The 21,231-nt window shown below is 44.3% G+C and overlaps 1 protein-coding gene across 1 annotated transcript in view; it reads left to right on the top strand.

Annotated features, from left to right (window-relative positions):
* Positions 1 to 19,506: 19,506 nt before the first annotated feature.
* LOC122564724 (tubulin beta chain-like) overlaps positions 19,507 to 21,231 on the top strand; it is a 37,199-nt gene continuing 35,474 nt past the window's right edge. Inside the window, exon 1 of the mRNA XM_043719851.2 lies at positions 19,507 to 19,608. Coding sequence (XP_043575786.2) covers positions 19,552 to 19,608 — 57 coding nt within the window. The 5' untranslated portion in view covers positions 19,507 to 19,551. The remainder of the gene's footprint in view (positions 19,609 to 21,231) is intronic.

Raw genomic sequence — 21,231 nt, 5'->3', positions numbered from 1 at the left:
TCCCATAAGAGGAAACGACTTCTCAAAGTCTTACCCATCAGGCCTCAAAATGTTTCAACCAAGTCACCTCTTACTGTTCTAAACTCAGCAGATATAAGCCTGTATTGTTGAACTTTTCCTCAAGACAACTTGTCCTTTCCCAGAATTAGTCTAGTAAACCTTCTCAGAATTACCTCCAATGCACTGACATCCTTCATTAAATAAGGCAACTAATACTGTGCACAGTACTCCAGATGCAGCCTCACCAGCACTCTATACGACTGAAGCATAACATCCTTTTGTATTAAATTCCTCTTGCAATGATGATAACATTGCATTATCTTTCCTAATTACTTGCTGTATCTGCATACTAACCTTTTGCTATTCATGCACGAGACACCCAAATCCCTCTGCATCTCAGAGCTCTGCAATTTCTCACCACTTGATGTCAATGTCATGTGCGTATTGCTCTGGATTTATTGCCTAACCCTTGTTATTCTGGAGCTGGTATAATAAACCATCTTGGAACCCTGGAGGTCATGCAGTTAATATACCTTCATAGTGGTGTTAGGCAGCAAGTTCCAGGATGCTGACCCAACAACGTCCTTCCTAACATGTGATGCTTTAAGATGGGATGTTATGGATAATTGGTAAGGTCAAGGCCAAGCAAGTTACTCCCTTGTGTAGGTTTTCCTACCACCAGCCAGAAGTCCAGTCCAGCAATTATCTCCTTCATAACTTGACTGCTGATGGTAATACCTTCTGTGCCCCTGTTATTCTTGGTGCTTCCACCTCAGTGATGTTCAAGATAAAAGAATATTGATTCATTTCTTTGCTCATATTTGATCTAAAGTAATGAGACTTGTGGAGTACAGAAACAATGCTGACAACTGCCTGGGCCACTACCTATGCAACTCATCTGCTCTGACTGTATATTGCTATGTTGCCGCCTATTGGACATGATATAGCAAAGGATGGTGATGCAAGTGTCTGAAACGTTAGATGAGAGGTACGTTTATGTGATTACAACTGTGCCAGGTTGACCCTTGACTAGTATCTGCAACAGCTCTTCCAAGTTTGTTACCAGTCCATAGAGGTTGGCAGGGAGGACAGTGCAGGGTCGATTGTGCCTTCAATGTGTCATGACTTGCTACCCAGACTGAAGCCAATCAGTACTTCTGTTTTTTTTTGTCCTTTCTACTAGTTTGACACAGCCAACTTTGCTTACTGGGTTCCACTTTTGAATGTAATTAAGGACCAGTATACGTTGGGTGAATGAAGTGTGCATTGTTATGCCGAATTCAAATTCTAACCATATATTGTCATTTACAAAATGAATGTCATTTACAAAATACCTTGCAAGAACTGTAACAAACACTACATTAGACAAACAGGCAGAAAACTAGCCACCAGGGTACACGAACATCAACAACCCACTCTCACTAGTATCCTTGCATATGGATAAGGAAGGACACCACTTCGACTGGGACAACACATCCATCCTAGGACAAGCCAAACAGAGACATGCGTGAGAATTCATGGAAGCATGGCATTCCAACGGGAACTCTATCAACAAACACATTGGCTTGGATCCCATTTACCACCCCCTGAGAAAAAGAACAGGAAATAACATCACCAGAGGAAATGATGTCACCACAGGAAATGACACCACCCAACCCAAGGAAACCCAAACACATAAATAGAAAGCGGGCTATACCACTAACTCACTGAAGATGTTACCTAGTATGGTAATGAAATGTCTGAAAATGAACCTTCCAGCGCAGTAAGCAAACCTACATGCAGCACCTCAACCGGAGCTACAAATTTTCTCAAAACTTGCTAGTTTCCTTTGTGCCACAAGTTATAAAGGGTTGAAACAGAAACAGAAATTGCCAGAGAATTTAGCAGATCTGACAGCATCTGTGGAGAAAACGCAGAGTCAATATTTAAGGTCTATTAATCCTTCTTCAGAACTTGGAAAGGTTGGTATATATACTGAAGACACGGAAGTAGTCGGGTGAGGAGGAGGAAGCGTAAGCGATAGTTGGAGATGGGGTCCAGACAGAGAGAGAGAGAGAGAAAACAGCATTTGGGCAGACAAAGGAATGGATAATGGAAGAAAAGCTGTGAATGTACTTGGAGTGTTATGGTTGGGTAAAGGACAAGAAACAAGGTGTCCAGGTTCTAAAATCATAGAATACCCACAGTGTGGAAACAGGCCATTTGGTCCAACAAGTCCACTCTGACTCTCCGAAGGGCATCCAACCAAGACCCAGCCCCCTATCCTGTAATCCTGCATTTCCTGTGCCTAATGGGCTACACATCCCTGAACACTATGGGGAATTTAGCCCAGCCAATCCACCTAACATGCGCATCTTTAGACTGTGGGAGAAAACTGCAGCACCTGGCGGAAACCCACGCAGACATGGGAGAGTGTGCAAACTCCACACACAGACAGTCACCCGAGGTTGGAATCAAACCCGGGTCCCTGGTGCTGTGAGGCAGCAGTGCTAACCACTGAGCCACTGTAAACTCAATATTGAGTCCGGAGGGCTGCAGGGGCTCCAAGCAGAAAATAATGTGTTGTTCTTCCAGCTTGCACTGAGCTTCACTGAAGCACTGCAGCTAACACAAGACAGAGATCCAGAAACTTGGGGTCACCTTTGCAAACAGAATGTATATGTTCTGCAAAGTGGTCACCCAGTCTGCATTTTGTTCCCCAGTGTAGAGGACCACATTGTGAGCAGCTCTTAAACCACCCCCACATCTCAAGTCCTGTTTCCTCACAGTCAATCCCTTTCACCCATTGATAGCCCCCCATTAGCAGCTTTTCTTTCTCCTTGACTCATCATTATCTATTCCTTTGCCTGCCCAACTGGTGTTGTCTCTCTCTCAGCTCCATCTCTACCTACCATTTGCTCCTCTCTCCTTCCATTTTCAGCAAAGATACCAACATATACCAAAATACTGACTGGGTGACCACTAGCTACAATCATATGTATGGTATAATCTGCCTCTACTGCATGCAAAACAAAAGAAAACTCTTCACTAGGTACATGTGACAATAATAAAGCAAATTAAATCAGTTCTGAAGAAGAGACATTGCTTCCTCTCCACGGATGAATTTTTCCAGCTATTTCTGTTTTTGTTTCCGATTTCCGGCATCAGCAGTTCTTTGTAGTTTGTTTGGTAGTAAAGGGTTCCCTGTAATATAGATTGAGTACATCTGCCGTTAACTGGCCACACATGGGGCAATGGCTGAGGTCCAGTAATTAGCTTTAGTGCTTCTTGGAAAGGCAGACTTTCCAAGAAGAAATCTGGCAGGACTCCAGGAACAAAAAGACTGGCTGTGCATCAGCATCTTAAAAGAGAAAAATAGGTAATTAATGTATTGGGTGGAGACCCTTCCCAATCAACCATGACATTTGCTGTCAGATGACATCTGTAGATCCCTGCTTGGAGGATGTGTGCTCATGAACAGTGGGTGAGGGCAGGACCAAAGGTGTGATATTCCCTCTTTAAATAAGTCATCCATTGGATACAGGCATTGCTACCAAGACCAATATTTATTGCCCATTACAAATTGCTCTTAGGAAGGAGGTAGTGAACTTTTTTCTTGAACCACTGCTTTCCATGTGGTGTAAGTACACTCACAATGCTATTAGAAAGGGAATTCCAGAATATTGAATCACGTCAGTGAAGAAACTATGGTTCCAATAAAAATGTTGTGTGGCTTAGAGGGCACCTTGTAGATAATGGTACTATCAAACCTCTACTGTCCTAGCTTCTCTGGGTGGTACAGATCACAGATTTAGAACGAGCTATCAGAGGAGATTTGGTGGTGAGGTATGGTAGTGCATTTTGTTTACAATGCTGCCTCTTGTACTGCTGGTGGAGGGAGTAAATGTTTAAGGTGGTGTATAGAGTGCTAATCAAACAGGCTTCTTTGTACTGAATGGTATCAAGCTTCTTAAGTGTTGGAGCTGAACTCATTTAGGCAAGTGAACAGTGTTCCATCACAATTCTGACTTGTGCCCTGTTGATAATGGAAAGGCTTGGAGGGGTCAGAAGGTGAGTCACTCACAACAGCCTCTGAATTGCACTTGCACAGTCTGGATGTGGCTGGTTCAGTTAAGCTTCTGGTTGATAATAATCTCAAAAAGATAGTGATGGTGGGGAATGCTGATCAAATTGGATACTCTCATGGAGAATTTAATGATGGTGATGTCATTAAATGTCATGGTAAATGGTTAAATGTTTTATTGGTGGTAATGATCATTCTGTGGCTTGGTGGCTTTATTAACCTGAATGTTGCACTGGTCTTGCTACATGTGGAAACTGATAACTTCAAATGGTATGGAATACTATACATCGAGCAATCATCAGCAAATATCTCCAATTCTAACCTTATGATAGAGGGAAAGTCATTGATAAAGCAGTGGATGACTACTGGAGTTCGGACACAAATCCAAGGAGTTACTGTAGTGATGTCCTGGGGATGAAGTGATTGGCCAACAATAACCACAGTTACATTCCTTTGTGTTCCATATGCCTATAGCCAGTGAAGAATATCCCTTCAATTCCCAAAGACTTTGGTTTTAGAACAGCTCCTTGATGCCATATTTGTTCAAATGCTGCCTGATGTCAAGATGCATCACCCTCCTCACCTGCCAGCTCAAATATGTTAGTAACTTCACTGACTGAAGTTGACAGGAGATGAATAGCCATTTTAGCATTGCAGTCAGGGCAGTCTGCCTTATCACAACAGAAGTCACAGCAGGAAATAGTCAAAACAAAATAATGAATAACATTTTCTTGGATATCATTAATCTGTTTTCCCAAGCTTTTATTTAAAACACAGTGGGGATGAAAGATAATTGCAGTTTCAGAACAGCAAATAACAGGACTAGTGGTTTAAATCAGTGCAACAATTAGTAGCTTTAAAAGTACCGGTAGTTACAGGGTCAGATTTCATATTGCCCAACACCCACTTCTAACCATTAAACCAAGCAGCACTGAATAGCCTTGAACTAACCTTCAGATCCAGAACTTTTGTTTATTCTTCTGTGAATTATTTTCAGTCTAGAAAATGACAGATTACTTACCATAGCAGAATTTTGATTGCTGAGTAAAGATATTCTTTATCATAGTAATTTCAGATTGCTCAATGCTCTGAAGCAGACTGTGCTCTGAAGATGAGGGAGGAACCTTCAGAACTAGCGAGGCTCACTGAAACATCAGAATAACAGTTAAAAGAAATAAGTACAAACTCATGAATACAGAACAATAAAACACTGCTCTAAGCCACACAAATCAGAAAAAAGGTTTATGAGTTAATTTGGAAGTTAGTATTCAAAGATTAAGACTCTAGTCATTTTAGTATCATAGAGATGTACAGCAGAGAAACAGACCCTTTGGTCCAACACGTCCATGCCAACCAGATATCCTAACCTCTTCTGGTCCCATTTGTCAACCATTGGCCCATATCCCTCTAAACCCTTCATACTCAAATGCCCATCCAGATGCCTTTTAAATGCTGTAACTGTACCAGTCTCCACCCCTTCCTTTGGCAGCTCATTCCATACACACACCACTCTCTGTGTAAAAAGGTTGTCTCTTAGGTCTCTTTTATAGCTTTCCCCTCTCACCCTAAACCTATCCCCCACTCCAAGGAAAAGAACCTTGTCTATTTACCCTATCCGTGCCCCTTATGATTTTATAAACCTCTATAAGGTCACCCCTCAGCCTCCAACGCTCCAAGGAAAACATCCCCAGCCTTTTCAGCTTCTCCCCATAGCTCAAATCTTCCAATCTTGGCACCATCCTTGTAAAACTTTTCTGAACCCTTACAAGTTTCACAACATCCTTCCATTAGGAAGGAGACCAGAATTGCACACAATATTTCAAAAGTGGCCTAACCAATGTCTTGTACAGCCACAACATGACCTCCCAACTCCTTTAGTCAAGGATGTTTTCAAGGTTGGAGGATTTGAGCTATAGGGAGAAGCTGAATAGGCTTGCGTTGTTTTTTTCTGGAGCGTCGACTAATAAACAAAAGCCTTCTTCACTATCCTATCTACCTGGACTCTACTTTCGAGGAACTATGAACCTGCAGTCCAAGGTCTCTTTGTTCAGCAACACACCCCAGGACCTTACCAATAAGTCCTGCTCTGATTTGCTTTTCCAAAATGCAGCACCTTGCATTTATCTAAATTAAACCCCATCTGCCACATCTCAGCCCATTGGCCCATCTGGTCAAGATTGAGCTAATTCTTAATCTTTCTCATATTCAAATTTAACAAACAAGTTGAATAAGAAAAATGAAGGACAGATGATAAGGTTCCGGAGTTTTAATTCTTTGGAGTAGGTAAAGGCCTAACTATCTCACTTTAATATTCAATGTGATTACCATTGCTAAATCCCCCATAATGATAGAGGCAGAGTAGGTAGCATATGGGCTCTTGTGATCAGGCTTGTCCTCTTAATCTACTTCTTTTTCCCTCTTTCCTTTTTCTTTAAATTTTTTTTTTAGTGTCGGCTTATACTTACCTTCTAAAGAGAGCTCTTTTGGCAGGAAGATGACTTCAATGGGTTCTGGAGTAGTAGTAGCTTCAGTGGCAGCATGGCCAAAGAATCAACCGGCTGGTTTAGCCCAGAGTGGGACTCTGGCAGCAGCATGGTGTGTGCTGGTATAGCCTAGAGTGGCATTCTGCTGGCAATATGGCATGGGCTGGTGTAGCTTGGAGTGGGACTGGAAGAGAGGTTGGACTCTCTTCAAGTTTTTTTTATTTCAAGTTAATGAAAATGGTGCCGGTGCATGAATATTTCACCATATTTTATATTTAATGAACATGACAATAAAAGATTCAATTCAGTTAAAAGTATCAATTCTTGACATTAATGCAGCATTTGGAGCTCAAGGAGCCCTGGCAAAATTTAGGAAATCGGGGGGGAAACACTTCAATGTTTGAAGTAATTTGTAACACAAACAAAGAGGATTATGATTCTTGCGGGCCAATCATCTCAGCTCCTCAGGATGGTGTCCTAGGCCCTAATGTCTTCAACTGTTTCATCAATTATCTTCCTTCCATTGTAAAGCCAGAAGTGGAGATAATTGCAGCAGCAAGACCTGGACAATTTTGAGGTTTGGGCTGATATGTGGCATTTAATATTAATGCCATAAAAGTGCAGGCAATGACCATATCCAACAAGATTCAAATCTTCTGCTCTTGACATTCAACAGTATGGGTGATTTTTTTTTCATTATTAATTTCCTAAGGGTTACCATGAACCAACTAAATTAGACCAGTCAGTTAAAATCCTTGGTTACAATAGCAAGTTCCCCACAGTTTGGGAATTATGCAGAAAAAAATGGCCTTCTGTCTCCCCACAGCCTGCTCACCACCCATAAGGCACAAATCAGGAGTGTGATGAAGTACTTTCCACTTGTCTGAATGAGTGCAGCCACAACAAATATAGAAAACAGGTGCAGTAGTAGGCCAATCGACCACTCAAGACTGAATTGGCTATTGTCTAATGTATAAATGTCATTGTCACTGTCTTGTCATATGTGGAACTGGGATTTGAGGTTTGTCCTCCTCTCCCTGTGAAATGGTTGAACAGTAGGGTTCGGGGCCTAGCTTTGCTGCTCCTCTCCCTTGTAAAATTGCTGTCTTTTGTGTACAGCTGTCAATGTTTTTTGTAAACTGGTTTGTAATTTGTTTAATAAAATAATATAAACAGGGGAAAAAAAAAAGACTGAATTGGCTGTTCACCCAATTCAGTATCCTCTTTCCACTTTTCCGTCATACCCTTGATCCTTTTAGCCCTAAGAAGTATATCTAACACCTCTTGAAAACAATCCATGTTGAAGCGTCAATCATTTTCTGTGGTAGAGAATTCCACAGGCTTACCTTTCTCCTTGTGAAGAAATTTCTCGTCTTAGTCCTAAATTGTCTACCCCATACCCTTAAAATGCAATCCCTGGTTTTGGACTCCTTAGACATTGGGAACAACCTTCCTGTGTTTACCCTGTCTAGTCCTGTTAGACTTTTGTGCTTTCTATGAGATTTCCCCCCCCACCCAAATCTTCCAAACTTGAGTGAATATAGTCCTAACTGATCCAGTCTCTCTTCATATGTTAGTCATGCCGTCCCAGGAAAAATTCATTGCACTCCATGCAAAGGCAGAACATCTTTCCTCAGACAATAGATCCAAAACTACACACAATCCTCTAGGTGTGGTTTCACAAGGCCATGTACAATTGCAGTAAGACTTTCCTGCTCCTGAATCCTTAACTATGGGATATTTTAATCCTAATCCTATTATTAGATCTAAAATAGCCTGTTCCTGGGTAGGTTGTGCAACATACTGTTGGAAGAAGCAATTCCTGTTGCACTCTGGAAATGCATCTTCCATGTCACTTTGCCCATCTGATTTTCCTGGTCAATATGCAGATTAAAATCACCTATGACAATTGCAGTGCCCTTCTTACATGCCTCCAGCATTTTCTAATTTCTACTTTGTCCTTCAGTGAGGCAACTCTACTCAGGCAGGTAGATGACTCCCATGCATCATTTGCTATTCCTGATTTCCACCCAAACTGATTCCACATCATGACTCATTGCACATAATCATTACTCAGTATTACACTGAAAACTTCCATTATTAGCAAAATTGTCACACTTCCTTATCCTTTTTGCCTATTCCTCTGGAATGTAAATATTTTTGAGTATTGATTTCCTAGTCTTGAAGGATAAGGCCAACAAATGCATAGGAACACCAGCACTTATAAACTCCAATTTCGGGCACACATTATCCTTACTTGGAACTATATTGGCATACCTTCAATACAATGGATCAAAATCCTGGAATTCCCATCCAATCAACAATATGGGTGTACCTACTCAAGATGGAGTAGATACACCCACAGTGTATCTCATGAGCAATTGGGGAGAAGTAATAAATACTGGCTTGCCGTGATGCTCACAAACCATGAAAGGATAAAAGGAGTTGGCCATGAGAGGGATTGTTTGTAAGTTTAATAACAATTCTAATTTTGCTGCTGGCATGTACCGTTCTTTTATTTATAGGGTCATAGAGTCATAGAGATGTACAGCACAAAAACAGACCCTTCGGTCCAACTCATCTATATCGACCAGATATCCCAACCCAATCTAGTCCCACCTGCAAGCACCTGGCCCATATCCCTCCAAATCCTTCCTATTCATATACCCATTCAGACAACTTTTACATGTTGAAATTGTACCAGCCTCCACCACTTCCTTTGGCAGTTCATTCCATACATGCCTCTGTATGAAAATGTTGCCCTTTAACTCCCTTTTAAATCTTTCCCCTCTCATCTAAAACCAAGACCCTCCAGTTTTGGACTCCCACATCCTGGGGAAAAAACATTGGTTATTCACCCTATCCATGCCCCTCAAGATTTTATAAACCTCTATAAGGTTACCTCTCAGCCTCCAATGCTCCAGAGAAAATAGCCCCAGCCTATTCAGCCTCTCTCCAGTTCAAACTCTCGAACCCTGGCAACATCCGCATAACTCTTTTCTGAACCCTTTGAAGTTGCACATCCTTCGTATAGTAGGGAGACCAGAATTGCACACAGTATTCCAAAAGTGGCCTCACCAATGTCCTGTACAGCCACAACATGACCTCCCAACTCCTATACTCAGTGCACTGACCAATAAAGGCAAGCATACCAAATGCCTTCTTCACTATCCTGTCTACCTGTCTACCACTTTCAAGAAACTGTGAACCTGAACTCCAAGGTCTCTTTGTTCAGCAACACTCCCCAGGACTTTACCATTGAGTGTATAAGTCCTGCCCTGAATTGAGAGCGTGTTGCTAGAAAAGCACAGCAGGTCAGGCAGCATCCAAGGAGCAGGAAAATCGACATTTCGGGCCGGGTCCCTTCATCAGGAATGAGCTCCAGCCAAAACTGTTGATTTTCCTGCTCATCAGATGCTGCCTGACCTGCTGTGCTTTTCCACCAACACATTCTCAACTCCGATCTCCAGTATCTGCAGACCGCACTAAGACCTGCCCTGACTGGCTTTTCCAAAATGCAGCACCTGATATTTAACTACATTTATACATAATTTACAGCATAGTTAAAAAAGCTATTTGGTCAATGTCAACATTTGTGTAAGCAAAGTTATATGTATATGTATTACACAGAACTAACCTTCTTCCTGACTGCAGTTTGGCTTTAGAGCAAGGAGATTATACTTGTGGATTCTAGAAATCTGAAGCAAACACCAGAGGATACTGGAGAAACTTAGTTCTGATTCTATGAAGAGCAGTTCAGATACTTGGGCATTGTCTGATGACATCCTGACTCCTCCAAAGCCCGCCAACTGACTATGATTCACAACAGTGATGGAAAACTGTCGACTTGCCCGGATGAGTGCAGGTCAAATAACAGTCAAGAAACTCAATGCTGTCTCGGATAAAGCAACCTGTATGAGTGGCATTCTATTCCACCACCCTGAACATTCATTCCCTCATTCACTGGTGGAATGTAGCTATAATACACACAAGTGGAGATAGTAGTGTACTAGTACAGTCACTGGAATAGTATTCCAATTCCTACATGGCACCTTATGGAATTTAACTTCAGTTAATTAATAAATATGAAGTTGAAAGGTAGTCTCAGTAATGGTGACTATAAAATTATAATTAACTGTTGTTTTAAAAAAAAGTCTGGTTCGCTATAGTCCAGAAGAAAGGAAATCTGCCATCCTTAAGTGATCTGGAGTATATTTGACTCCAGATCTACAAGAATGTGGTTTAGGGCAGCACAGTGGCTCAGCGGTTAGCACAGTTGCCTCACAGTGTCAGGAACCCAGGTTCGATTACCCCCCTCAAGCGACTTTTTGTGTGGAGTTTGCACATTCCTCCTGTGTCTGTCTGGGTTTCTTCCCACATCCAAAGATGCAAATTAGGTGGATTGGCCATACTAAATTACTCATACTGTTCAGGGATGTGTAGGTTAGGTGCATTAGCCATGGGAATATTGGGCCAAATGGTCTGTTTCCACACTGTAGGGATTCTACGGACTGTTCTCTGATATGACTTAGCAAGCTGCTCAGTTCAAAGGTGATTGGGAATGAGCAAGAATATATTTATATTAAATCTACAAGTTGCACTGTAGCAACTTACCTAGGTTCCTTATACAGCATCTTCCAGACCTGTGACCAGGGCAGCAGCTGCATGGAAACAATAGCACCTCCAGATTCCCCTCCAAATCACACACCATCCTGACGTGAACACATTCTGTCATTCCTGTATCATTACTGGGCGAACATCCTGAGCTCCCTCCCTATTAGCACTGTGGGAGTACCATCACCACACAGACTGCAGTCATCCAGCACCACCTTATTCAAGACAATTAGGGATAAGCAATAGACACTGGTGTTACCACTAATATTCACATCTCATGACTGTAGGCATTGGACACCTCCTAGCAAAATGAATTAGTGTGAAATCTTACCAAGTACATTTTAAGTAACATAAAAATTGAAATGTTACAAATATTCAGCAGACCGTATCTAAAACTTTGATGTCTAATTTCGAGGAAGACCAATTAGGCAGGAACTTTCAAAAGTCGATTGGAGTCAGATGTTTGCATTCAAAGGGACAGCTGAAAAATGGGAAGCCTTCAAAAATGAGATAACAAGAATCCAGAGACAGTATATTCCTGTTAGGGTGGAAGGCAAGGCTGGGAAGCTTAAGGAACGCTGGATGACGAGAGAAATTGAGGTTTTGGTTAAGAAAAAGAAGGAAGCATATGTCAGGTATAGACAGCAGAGATCAAGTGAATCCTTAGAAGGTTATAAAGGCAATGCGAGTATACTTAAGAGGGAAATCAGGAGGGCAAAAAGGGGACATGAGATAGATATGGCAAATAGGGTTAAGGATAATCCAACGGGTTTTTATAAATACATTAAGGAAACAAGGGTAACTAGGGAGAGAATAGGGCCCATCAAAGATTAGCAAGGCAGCCTATGCGTGGAACCACAGGAGATGGGGGAGATACTAAACAAGTATTTTGCATCAGTGCTTACTGTGGATAAGGACATAGAAGATATAGAATTTGGGGAAATACATGGTGACATCTTAAAAAATGTCCATATTACAGAGCGCGAGGTGCTGGATATCTTACAAGTGTATAAATTCCCAGGACCTGACCAGGTGTAACATAGAACTCTATAGGAAGCTAGGGAAGTGATTGCTGGGCCCCTGGCTGAGATATTTGTATCATCGAAAGTCACAAGTGAGGTGTCGGAAGGCAGGAGGTTGGTTAACGTGGTGCCACTATTTAAGAATAGGGTAAGGAAAAGCCAAGGAACGATAGACTGGTGAGCCTGACATCGGATGTGGACAAATTGTTGGAGAAAGTCCTGAGGGACAGGATTTACATGCATTTGGAAAGACAGGGACTGATTAGCGATAGTCAACATGGCTTTGTGCGTGGGAAATCTTGTCTCACAAACTTAATTGAGTTTTTTGAAGCAGTAACGAAGAGGATTGATCAGGGCAGATGCTGGACGTGATCTATATGGACTTCAGTAAGGCACTCAACAAGGTTCCTCATGGTAGACTGATTAGCAAGGTTAGATCCCATGGAATACAGGGAGAAATAGCCATTTGGATATAGAACTCGTTTGAAGGTAGAAGACAGAGGGTGGTGGTGGAGGGTTGCTTTACAGGAGGCCTGTGACCAGTGGTGTGCCACAAGGATCGGTGCTGGGTCCACTGCTTTTCATCATTTATATAACCGATTTGGATGTGAACATAGGAGGTATAGTTAGCAAGTTTGCAGATGACACCAAAATTGGAGGTGTAGTGGACAGCAAAGAAGGTTACCTCAAAGGTGCAACGGGACCTTGATCAGATGGGCCAATGGGCTGAGGACTGGCAGATGGAGTTTAATTTAGATAAATGTGAAGTGCTGCATTGTGGGTGGCACAGTGGTTAGCACTGCTGCCTCACAGCGTCAGAGACCCGGGTTCAATTCCCGCCTCAGGCGACTGACTGTGTGGAGTTTGCACGTTCTCCCCGTGTCTGCGTGGGTTTCCTCCGGGTGCTCCGGTTTCCTCCCACCATCCAAAGATGTGCAGGGTCAGGTGAATTGGCCATACTAAATTGCCTGTAGTGTTAGGTAAGGGGTAAATGTAGGGGTATGGGTGGGTTTCGCTTCGGCGGGTCGGTGTGGACTTGTTGGGCCGAAGGGCCTGTTTCCACACTGTAATCTAATCTAATCTAATCTAAAAGCAAGACTTTTACACTTAACGGTAAGATCTTGGGGAGTGTCCTGGGTAAGGTCTTGGAGGGCGGGTTCGTAGTTCCTTGAAAGTGGAGTTACAGGTAGATAGGATAGTGAAGAAAGGGTTTGGAGAGAGCATTGAGTAGAGGAGTTGGGAGGTGCAGCTGTAGAGGACATTGGTTCAGCTACTTTTGGAATATTGCATGCAATTCTGGTCTCCCTCCGATCGGAAGGATGTTGTGAAACTTGGAAGGGTTCAGAAAAGAATTATAATTTGTGGGCGGCACGGTGGCACAGTGGTTAGCACTGCTGCCTCACAGCGCCAGAGACCCGGGTTCAATTCCCGACTCAGGCGACTGACTGTGTGGAGTTTGCACGTTCTCCCCGTGTCTGCGTGGGTTTCCTCCGGGTGCTCCGGTTTCCTCCCACAATCCAAAAAAATGTGCGGGTCAGGTGAATTGGCCATGCTAAAATGCCCGTAGTGTTAGGTTAAAGGGGTAAATGTAGGGGTATGGGTGGGTTGCGCTTCGGCGGGTCGGTGTGGACTTGTTGGGCCGAAGGGCCTGTTTCCACACTGTAAGTAATCTAATCTAATCTAATCTAAAGTAATCTAATCTAATAAGGATGTTGCCCAGGATTAGAGGATTTGAGCTATAGGGAGAGGCCGAATAGGCTGGGGCTGTTTTCCCTGGAGTGTCATAGGCTGAGGGGTGACCTTATAAAGGTTTATAAAATTATGAGGGGCATGGATAGGGTAAATAGACAAGGTCTTTTCCCTGGGTTGGATGAGTTCAGAACTAGAGGGCATAGGCTTAGGGTGAGAGGGGAAAATTTTAAAAGGGACCTAAGGGGCAACTTTTCCACATAGCAAGTGGTGTGTGTATGGAATGAGCTGCCAGAGAAAGTGGTGGAGGCTACAATATTTAAAAGGTATCTGGATGGGTATGTGAATAGGAAGGGTTTAGAGGGGATGTGGACCAATTGCTGGCAAATTCGACTAGATTAGGGTAGGACATTTGGTCGGCATGGGTGAGTTGGACCGAAGGATCTTTTTCCGTGCTGTACATCTCTATGACATTCCACAGATACTGCATGGCCTTCTTCCTTTTTCACTTGTATTTAATGAATATATTGGCAATTTTTGAAAAGATTGTGGCTCAGGTTGATGATAAGTATGTAAGTTAGCTCGCTAAACTTGAAGGTTTGTTCTCAGACTTTTGTCACCATACTAAGTAACATCATCAGTGAGAGACTCTGGTGAGGCCCTGGTGGTCTGTCCTGCCTCCCTATTTATAGGTCTTTATATTCGCCTGTCCTAGGATATCCTGTCAGGCATAAAATTCACAAAAGGAGGAGAACAACAACAGACTCCCATTCCTAGGCGTGACAGTTGAAAATACAGTTAACAGAAAGCTTCAAAGCTTCTGTCTACAGAAAAACAACACACATAGATCAAATAGTTAACTTCAGAAACAATCATCCCAACACCCACAAATGGAGCTGCATAAAAACATTATTTCAAAGAGCTACACCACACCGCAGCATCCAAGAACTACAAAAAGCAGAAGAGTAATATCTATACAACTTTTTCAAGAAAAACGGGTATACAGTAAACACAATCCGCTGATTCCTCAGAAACAAACCCAAACAAGCAGATACAATCCAACCAAAACCTATAGCCACATTACCTTACATGAAAGACATATCAGAAATGACTTGCAAACTACTCAGACCCCTTGCCATCATGGTAACCCACAAACCAACCACACACTTAAACAGCGACTAATGCAAGAACTGTTAAAAAAAAACGCTACATCGGACAAACTAGCAGGAAACTTGCCACCAGGATACATGAACACCAACTGGCCACCAAAAGACACGACCCACTACTACTGGTTTCTATACATACAGACAAAGGACATCACTTTGACTGGGACAACATACTCGGACAGGCAAAACAAAGACAAGCACGAGAATACTTAGAGGCATGGCATTCTAACCAGAACTCCATCAAGAAACACATCGATTTAGACGCTATCTACCTTCTCTTGAAAAAAGAACCGGAAAAGACATCACCCATCTTAAGAAATCAAGACCTATAAATAGAGAGGCGGGACATACCACCAGTGTGTCACTAGTGACTCTCCTTGATAATATTACCTAGTATAGTGACAAAATGTCTGAAAAAAAACCTTCAAGCTCAGCGAGCTAGTTTACATACTAATGAATATATTTTGTAAAGTGAATTTGAAGAGTGTCAGATCAGCCATGAACTCATTGTATGGTAGAGTCAACCCACTGAAGAGCATTCCACCCAGATCCAAGACCCCAACCTATCTTCGTAACCCTGCAATTCCCATGTCTAGTGCACCTAACCGACACATCTCTGAACACTACGGATAATTTAGCATGGCCAACTCTCCTAACTTGCAACTTTGGATGTGGGAAGAAACCCATGCAGACATGGGGAGGATATGCACTGAATGGACTACTTTCACCTCTCTGTCTTATGGTCTTTTATATTTCAAATGCTAGTGTTTGCAGCACTTCGCTTTTATTAAACAGTACAAGAGGTCATTCAGCTCATGCTACCATCATATTTTTCAGAGCTGAAAAATGTGTTGCTGGAAAAGCGCAGCAGGTCAGGCAGCATCCAAGGAGCAGGAGAATCAACGTTTCGGGCATAAGCCCTTCTTCAGGAATGAGGAAGGTGTGCCAAGCAGGCTAAGAAAAAAGGTAGGGCGGAGGGACTTGGGGGAGGTGCGTTGGGAATGCGATAGGTGGAAGGAGGTTAAGGTGAGGGTGATAGGCCGGAGAGGGGGTGGGGGCAGAGAGGTCGGGAAGAAGATTGCAGGTCAAGAAGGCGGTGCTGAGTCCGAGGGTTGGGACTGAGATAAGGTGGGGAGAGGGGAAATGAGGAAGCTGGAGAAATCTGCATTCATTCCTTGTGGTTGGAGGGTTCCTAGGCGGAAGATGAGGCGCTCTTCCTCCAGGCGTTGTGCTGCCATGGTCTGGCAATGGAGGAGGCTAAGGACCTGCATGTCCTTGGCGGAGTGGGAGGGGGAGTTAAAATGTTCAGCCACGGGGCGGTTGGGTTGGTTGGTGCGGGTGTCCCAGAGGTGTTCTATGAAACGTTCCGCAAGTAGGCGGCCTGTCTCCCCAATGTATAGGAGGCCACATCGGGTGCAGCGGATGCAGTAAATGATGTGTGTGGAGGTGCAGGTGAATTTGTGACGGATATGGAAGGATCCCTTGGGGCCTTGGAGGGAAGTGAGGGGGGAGGTGTGGGCGCAAGTTTTGCATTTCTTGCGGTTGCAGGGGAAGGTGCCGGGAGTGGAGGTTGGGTTGTTGGGGGGTGTGGACCTGACGAAGGAGTCGCGGAGTGAATGGTCTTTCCGGAACGCTGATAGGGGAGGGGAGGGAAATATATCCTTGGTGGTGGGGTCTGTTTGGAGGTGGCGGAAATGACGAAGGATGATACGATGTATCTGGAGGTTGATGGGGTGGTAGGTGAGGACCAGTGGGGTTCTGTCCTGGTGGGGATTGGAGGGGCGGGATTCAAGGGTGGAGGAGTGGGAAGTGGAGGAGATGCGGTGGAGAGCATCATCAACCACGTCTGAGGGGAAATTGCGGTCTTTGAAGAAGGAGGCCATCTGGGTTGTTCGGTATTGGAATTGGTCCTCCTGGGAGCAGATGCGGCGGAGGCGAAGGAATTGGGAATATGGGATGACATTTTTACAGGGGGCAGGGTGGGAGGAGGTGTAATCTAGGTAGCTGTGGGAGTCAGTCGGTTTATAGTAAATATCCGTGTTGAATCGGTCACCCGAGATAGAAATGGAGAGGTCTAAGAAGGGGAGGGAGGAGTCTGAGACGGTCCAGGTAAATTTGAGGTCAGGGTGGAAGGTGTTAGTAAAGTGGATGAACTGTTCAACCTCCTCGTGGGAGCACGAGGTAGCGCTGATACAATCATCGATGTACTGGAGGAAAAGGTGGGGTGTGGTGCCAGTGTAGCTGCAGAAGATGGACTGTTCCACATATCCTACGAAGAGGCAGGCATAGCTGGGCCCATGCGGTGCCCATGGCTGCTCCTTTGGTTTGGAGGAAGTGGGATGATTGGAAAGAGAAGTTGTTCAGAGTGAGGACCCAATTCCTTCGCCTCCACCGCATCAATTTCCCCTCAGACGTGGTTGACGATGATCTCCACCGCACCTCCTCCAGGACAAAACCCCACTGGTCCTCACCTATCACCCCACTAACCTCCGGATATATCGTATCATCCTTCGTCATTTCCGCCACCTCCAAACAGACCCCACCACCTCCCCTCCCCTATCAGCGTTCTGGAAAGATCACTCCCTCCGCGACTCCCTCGTCAGGTCCACACCCCCCACCAACCCAACCTCCACTCCCGGCACCTTCCCCTGCAACCGCAAGAAATGCAAAACTTGCGCCCCCCCCCTCCCCCTCCCCCCCCTCGCTTCCCTCCAAGGCCCCAAGGGATCCTTCCATATCCGTCACAAATTCACCTGCACCTCCACACACATCATTTACTGCTTCTGCTGCAGCCTCCTCTACATTGGAGTGACAGGCCGCCTACTTGCGGAACATTTCAGAGAACACCTCTGGGACACCCGCACCAACCAACCCAACCGCCCCGTGGCTGAACACTTTTAACTCCCCCTCCCACTCCGCCAAGGACATGCAGGTCCTTAGCCTCCTCCATTGCCAGACCATGGCAGCAAGACGCCTGGAGGAAGAGCGCCTCATCTTCCGCCTAGGAACCCTCCAACCACAAGGGATAAAGGCAGATTTCTCCAGCTTCCTCATTTCCCCTCCCCTCACCTCATCTCAGTCCCAACCCTCGGACTCAGCACCGCCTTCTTGACTTACAATCTTCTTCCCGACCTCTCCGGCCTATCACCCTCACCTTAACCTCCTTCCACCTATCGCATTCCCAACACCCCTCCCCCAAGTCCCTCCTCCCTACCTTTTATCTTAGCCTGCTTGGCACACCTTCCTCATTCCTGAAGAAGGGCTTATGCCCGAAATGTCGATTCTCCTGCTCCTTGGATGCTGCCTGACCTGCTGTGCTTTTCCAGCAACACATTTTTCAGCTCTGATCTCCAGCATCTGCAGTCCTCACTTTCTCCATCATATTTTTCATACTGCAATCCACATTTTGTTCAGATAATTGTTATTTTTCTTTCAAATATTTATACAATTCCCCCGGAAGGCTTTTATAGAAACTGTACATACTTCTCTATTAGGCAGTGTTTTGCAAATTTTAACCAATTGTTGTGTAGTAATACCATTTGTCCTTTTATCAATTTGGTTATCAACCCCTTCAGCTTAAATTCCTCTATATGAACCCCCACTATGGGTCTCCTCTCTGTGCTAATGAGAACACCAGTTTCCCCAGATATCTGCTAAATGAAATCCTATATCCATCCAAGTAAATCTCTTTCACCCTCATTACTAAGTCTTCACATTAGGTGGATTGACCATGCTAAATTGACTGTAGTGTCCAGGGATATGTAGATGAGGTAGGGTTGTCACAGGAATGTAGGCTTACAGGGATAGGGTAGTGGATGGATCTAGGTGGTATGCTCTTTGAAAGGTTGTTGTGGACTTGAGTGCCCAATGGCCTGCTTCCACACTATAGGAATTCCTGATTTGGAGATGCCATTGTTGGACTGGGGTGTACAAAGTTAAAAATCACACAACACCAGGCTATAGTCCAACAGGTTTAATTGGAAGCACACTAGCTTTCGAAGCGACGCTCCTTCATCTGATGAAAGCTAGTGTGCTTCCAATTAAACCTGTTGGACTATAGCCTGGTGTTGTGTTTTTTTTAACTTTATAGGTATTGGTCACAATATTCGAGCTGGGTCCAAGTTAATACGCTCTGTAAGTTTATAACTTGCTATTTTTATACACCCTGCCTCTGTTTATAAAAGGTTAAACCTGACATACGACAAGCTGTTATAACAGGACTAACAAAATGTCATCACTTGTCCTGCAAGATTATGACAAATTACCGCCAGAGAAAAGGGGCGGGGTTAAAGTAGTTGCTGGGCAACATTAACCCACAGCCAATCACACTGTAGCCAGTCCAATGTACTGGACCGATTGGATGAGTTGACCGAGCAGTGGCTGTTGATTGACAAGCAGACAGCCTATGGAGAGACTGGAATATGATCAAACAGTCCAATAGTGAAGTCTCGGCCACGGAGCTGAGGAGCCTGATTTTCTGCTCGTTTCTTGCACTTTAAATCCAACTGTCGGAAATGCGGGAGATTGTGCACATCCAGGCCGGCCAGTGCGGCAACCAGATCGGGGCGAAGGTTTGTAAGTGTGTTGAGAGAGCGGCTTAGCCCTTACCGCCAGCCAAGCCTGGAAGGGACAGTCCATGCTGCGTCGCGCTGCTGTCACAAGATGGCGGCCGCACGTGTCAGCATCCGCTCGGGATTGGCGCGCGCGGCACCAACGGCCGCAGTGCGGATGCGCGCATGCCCAGTTTCGTGAGAGTCACATGATCGCTGTTGAGGTGGGGTGGGCTTTTGGATGTAACTTTGCTCGCTGAGCTGAAAGGTCTGTCGATGTGAGAAAGTTGTTTCATCAGCCCATCCATGGTAAATGTTGCCGTCGTAATAATGACTTGTGCTAAGGGGAAGATAACAGTCCGAGTTCACTGACCCTTCTTCACAATTAATTGTGTATATGCTGAAGATGGGGGTGGGGAAGGAGCCATGATCTTCATTGTATGGTAGAGTGGAATTGAATGGGCTACTTTTTTACTTCTGTTTTACGGTATTTTATATTTCAAATACCAGTGTTTACAGTATTTTGCTTGAATTAAATAGTACAAGCCATTCACCTCATGCTCCCATCATATCTTTGTACTGTCATCCACCTTTTTTCAGATACTTGCTGTTTTTTGTTTCAAATATTTATCCAACTCCCTTCTGAAGGCTATCGTAGAACCTGAATATGCCATCCTACTGGGCAGCGCATTCCAAATTCTAATCCGTTGTAATATCACCATTACACAGGTGGAGATGGAGTCCGAGAGAAAAGCAATTGGCTAGACAAAAGTCAATAGACCCAAAACGTTAATTCTGCTTTCTCTCCATAGATGCTGCCAGACCTACTGAGTTTTTCCAGCAATTTCTGTTGTTGTTTCTGATTTCCAGCATCCACAATCCTCCTTATTTTTAAAGGCATAGGAATTAATAGATTGGGAAAAGCAAAAAAAGAAAAACATTAACAAGAATAGGTGAGCAGTGTTTTTATTCAATTGTGTGAAACTTGCAAATGCTTGGATTCATTTGTGTTTTCCTATAAGGAATGCAAAGTTAATAATCAATGCAGATACAGCAAGTCTGTTGCATCCGTTGCTCTTTGTGTGGTCCCCTTTACATCAGGGAGACTGAATGCAGATTCGGGGACTGGTTTGCAGAGCATCTGTGGCCTGCACACACCAGTAACACCACTTTGAGGTTGCCAGCTATTTCAACTCCCCAATTCCTGGCGACGTGGCCACCCTAAGCCGCCTCCACTGTCAAAACAAGGCCACATGCAAACTGGATGAAGCATACCTTATATTCCGCCTTGGGAGTTTACAACCCAATGGCCTTAACATAGAATTCACCAGCTTCAAAATCTCCCCACCCCCAACCTCATTACGGGTTCAGCCCTCCACCTCCACCCGTCCCCTTGACCTGACCTAACCTGTCCATCTTCCTTCCTACCTATCTTCTCCCTTCCCGCTGATCTATCCCAGTCACCTTTCTGCATGCACCGATTGCCATCCCACCTACCTTTCCCCAAACCCCACCCTTCTCTCTCTTTGTTTGAGCCCCCTTCCCATCCTCCGATGCTGCTTGACCTGCTGTGCGTTTTCCAGCTCCATACATTCTGACTTTCAAGCATCTGCAGTCCTCACTATCTCCAGCAAGTATTCATAA

The sequence above is a fragment of the Chiloscyllium plagiosum genome, unplaced genomic scaffold, assembly GCF_037043375.1.
Source record: "Chiloscyllium plagiosum isolate Xiang-an unplaced genomic scaffold, Cpla_swu_hap1 HiC_scaffold_21, whole genome shotgun sequence".
Lineage (NCBI taxonomy): Eukaryota > Metazoa > Chordata > Chondrichthyes > Orectolobiformes > Hemiscylliidae > Chiloscyllium > Chiloscyllium plagiosum.
This window is presented reverse-complemented; position numbering and strand designations above follow the sequence as displayed.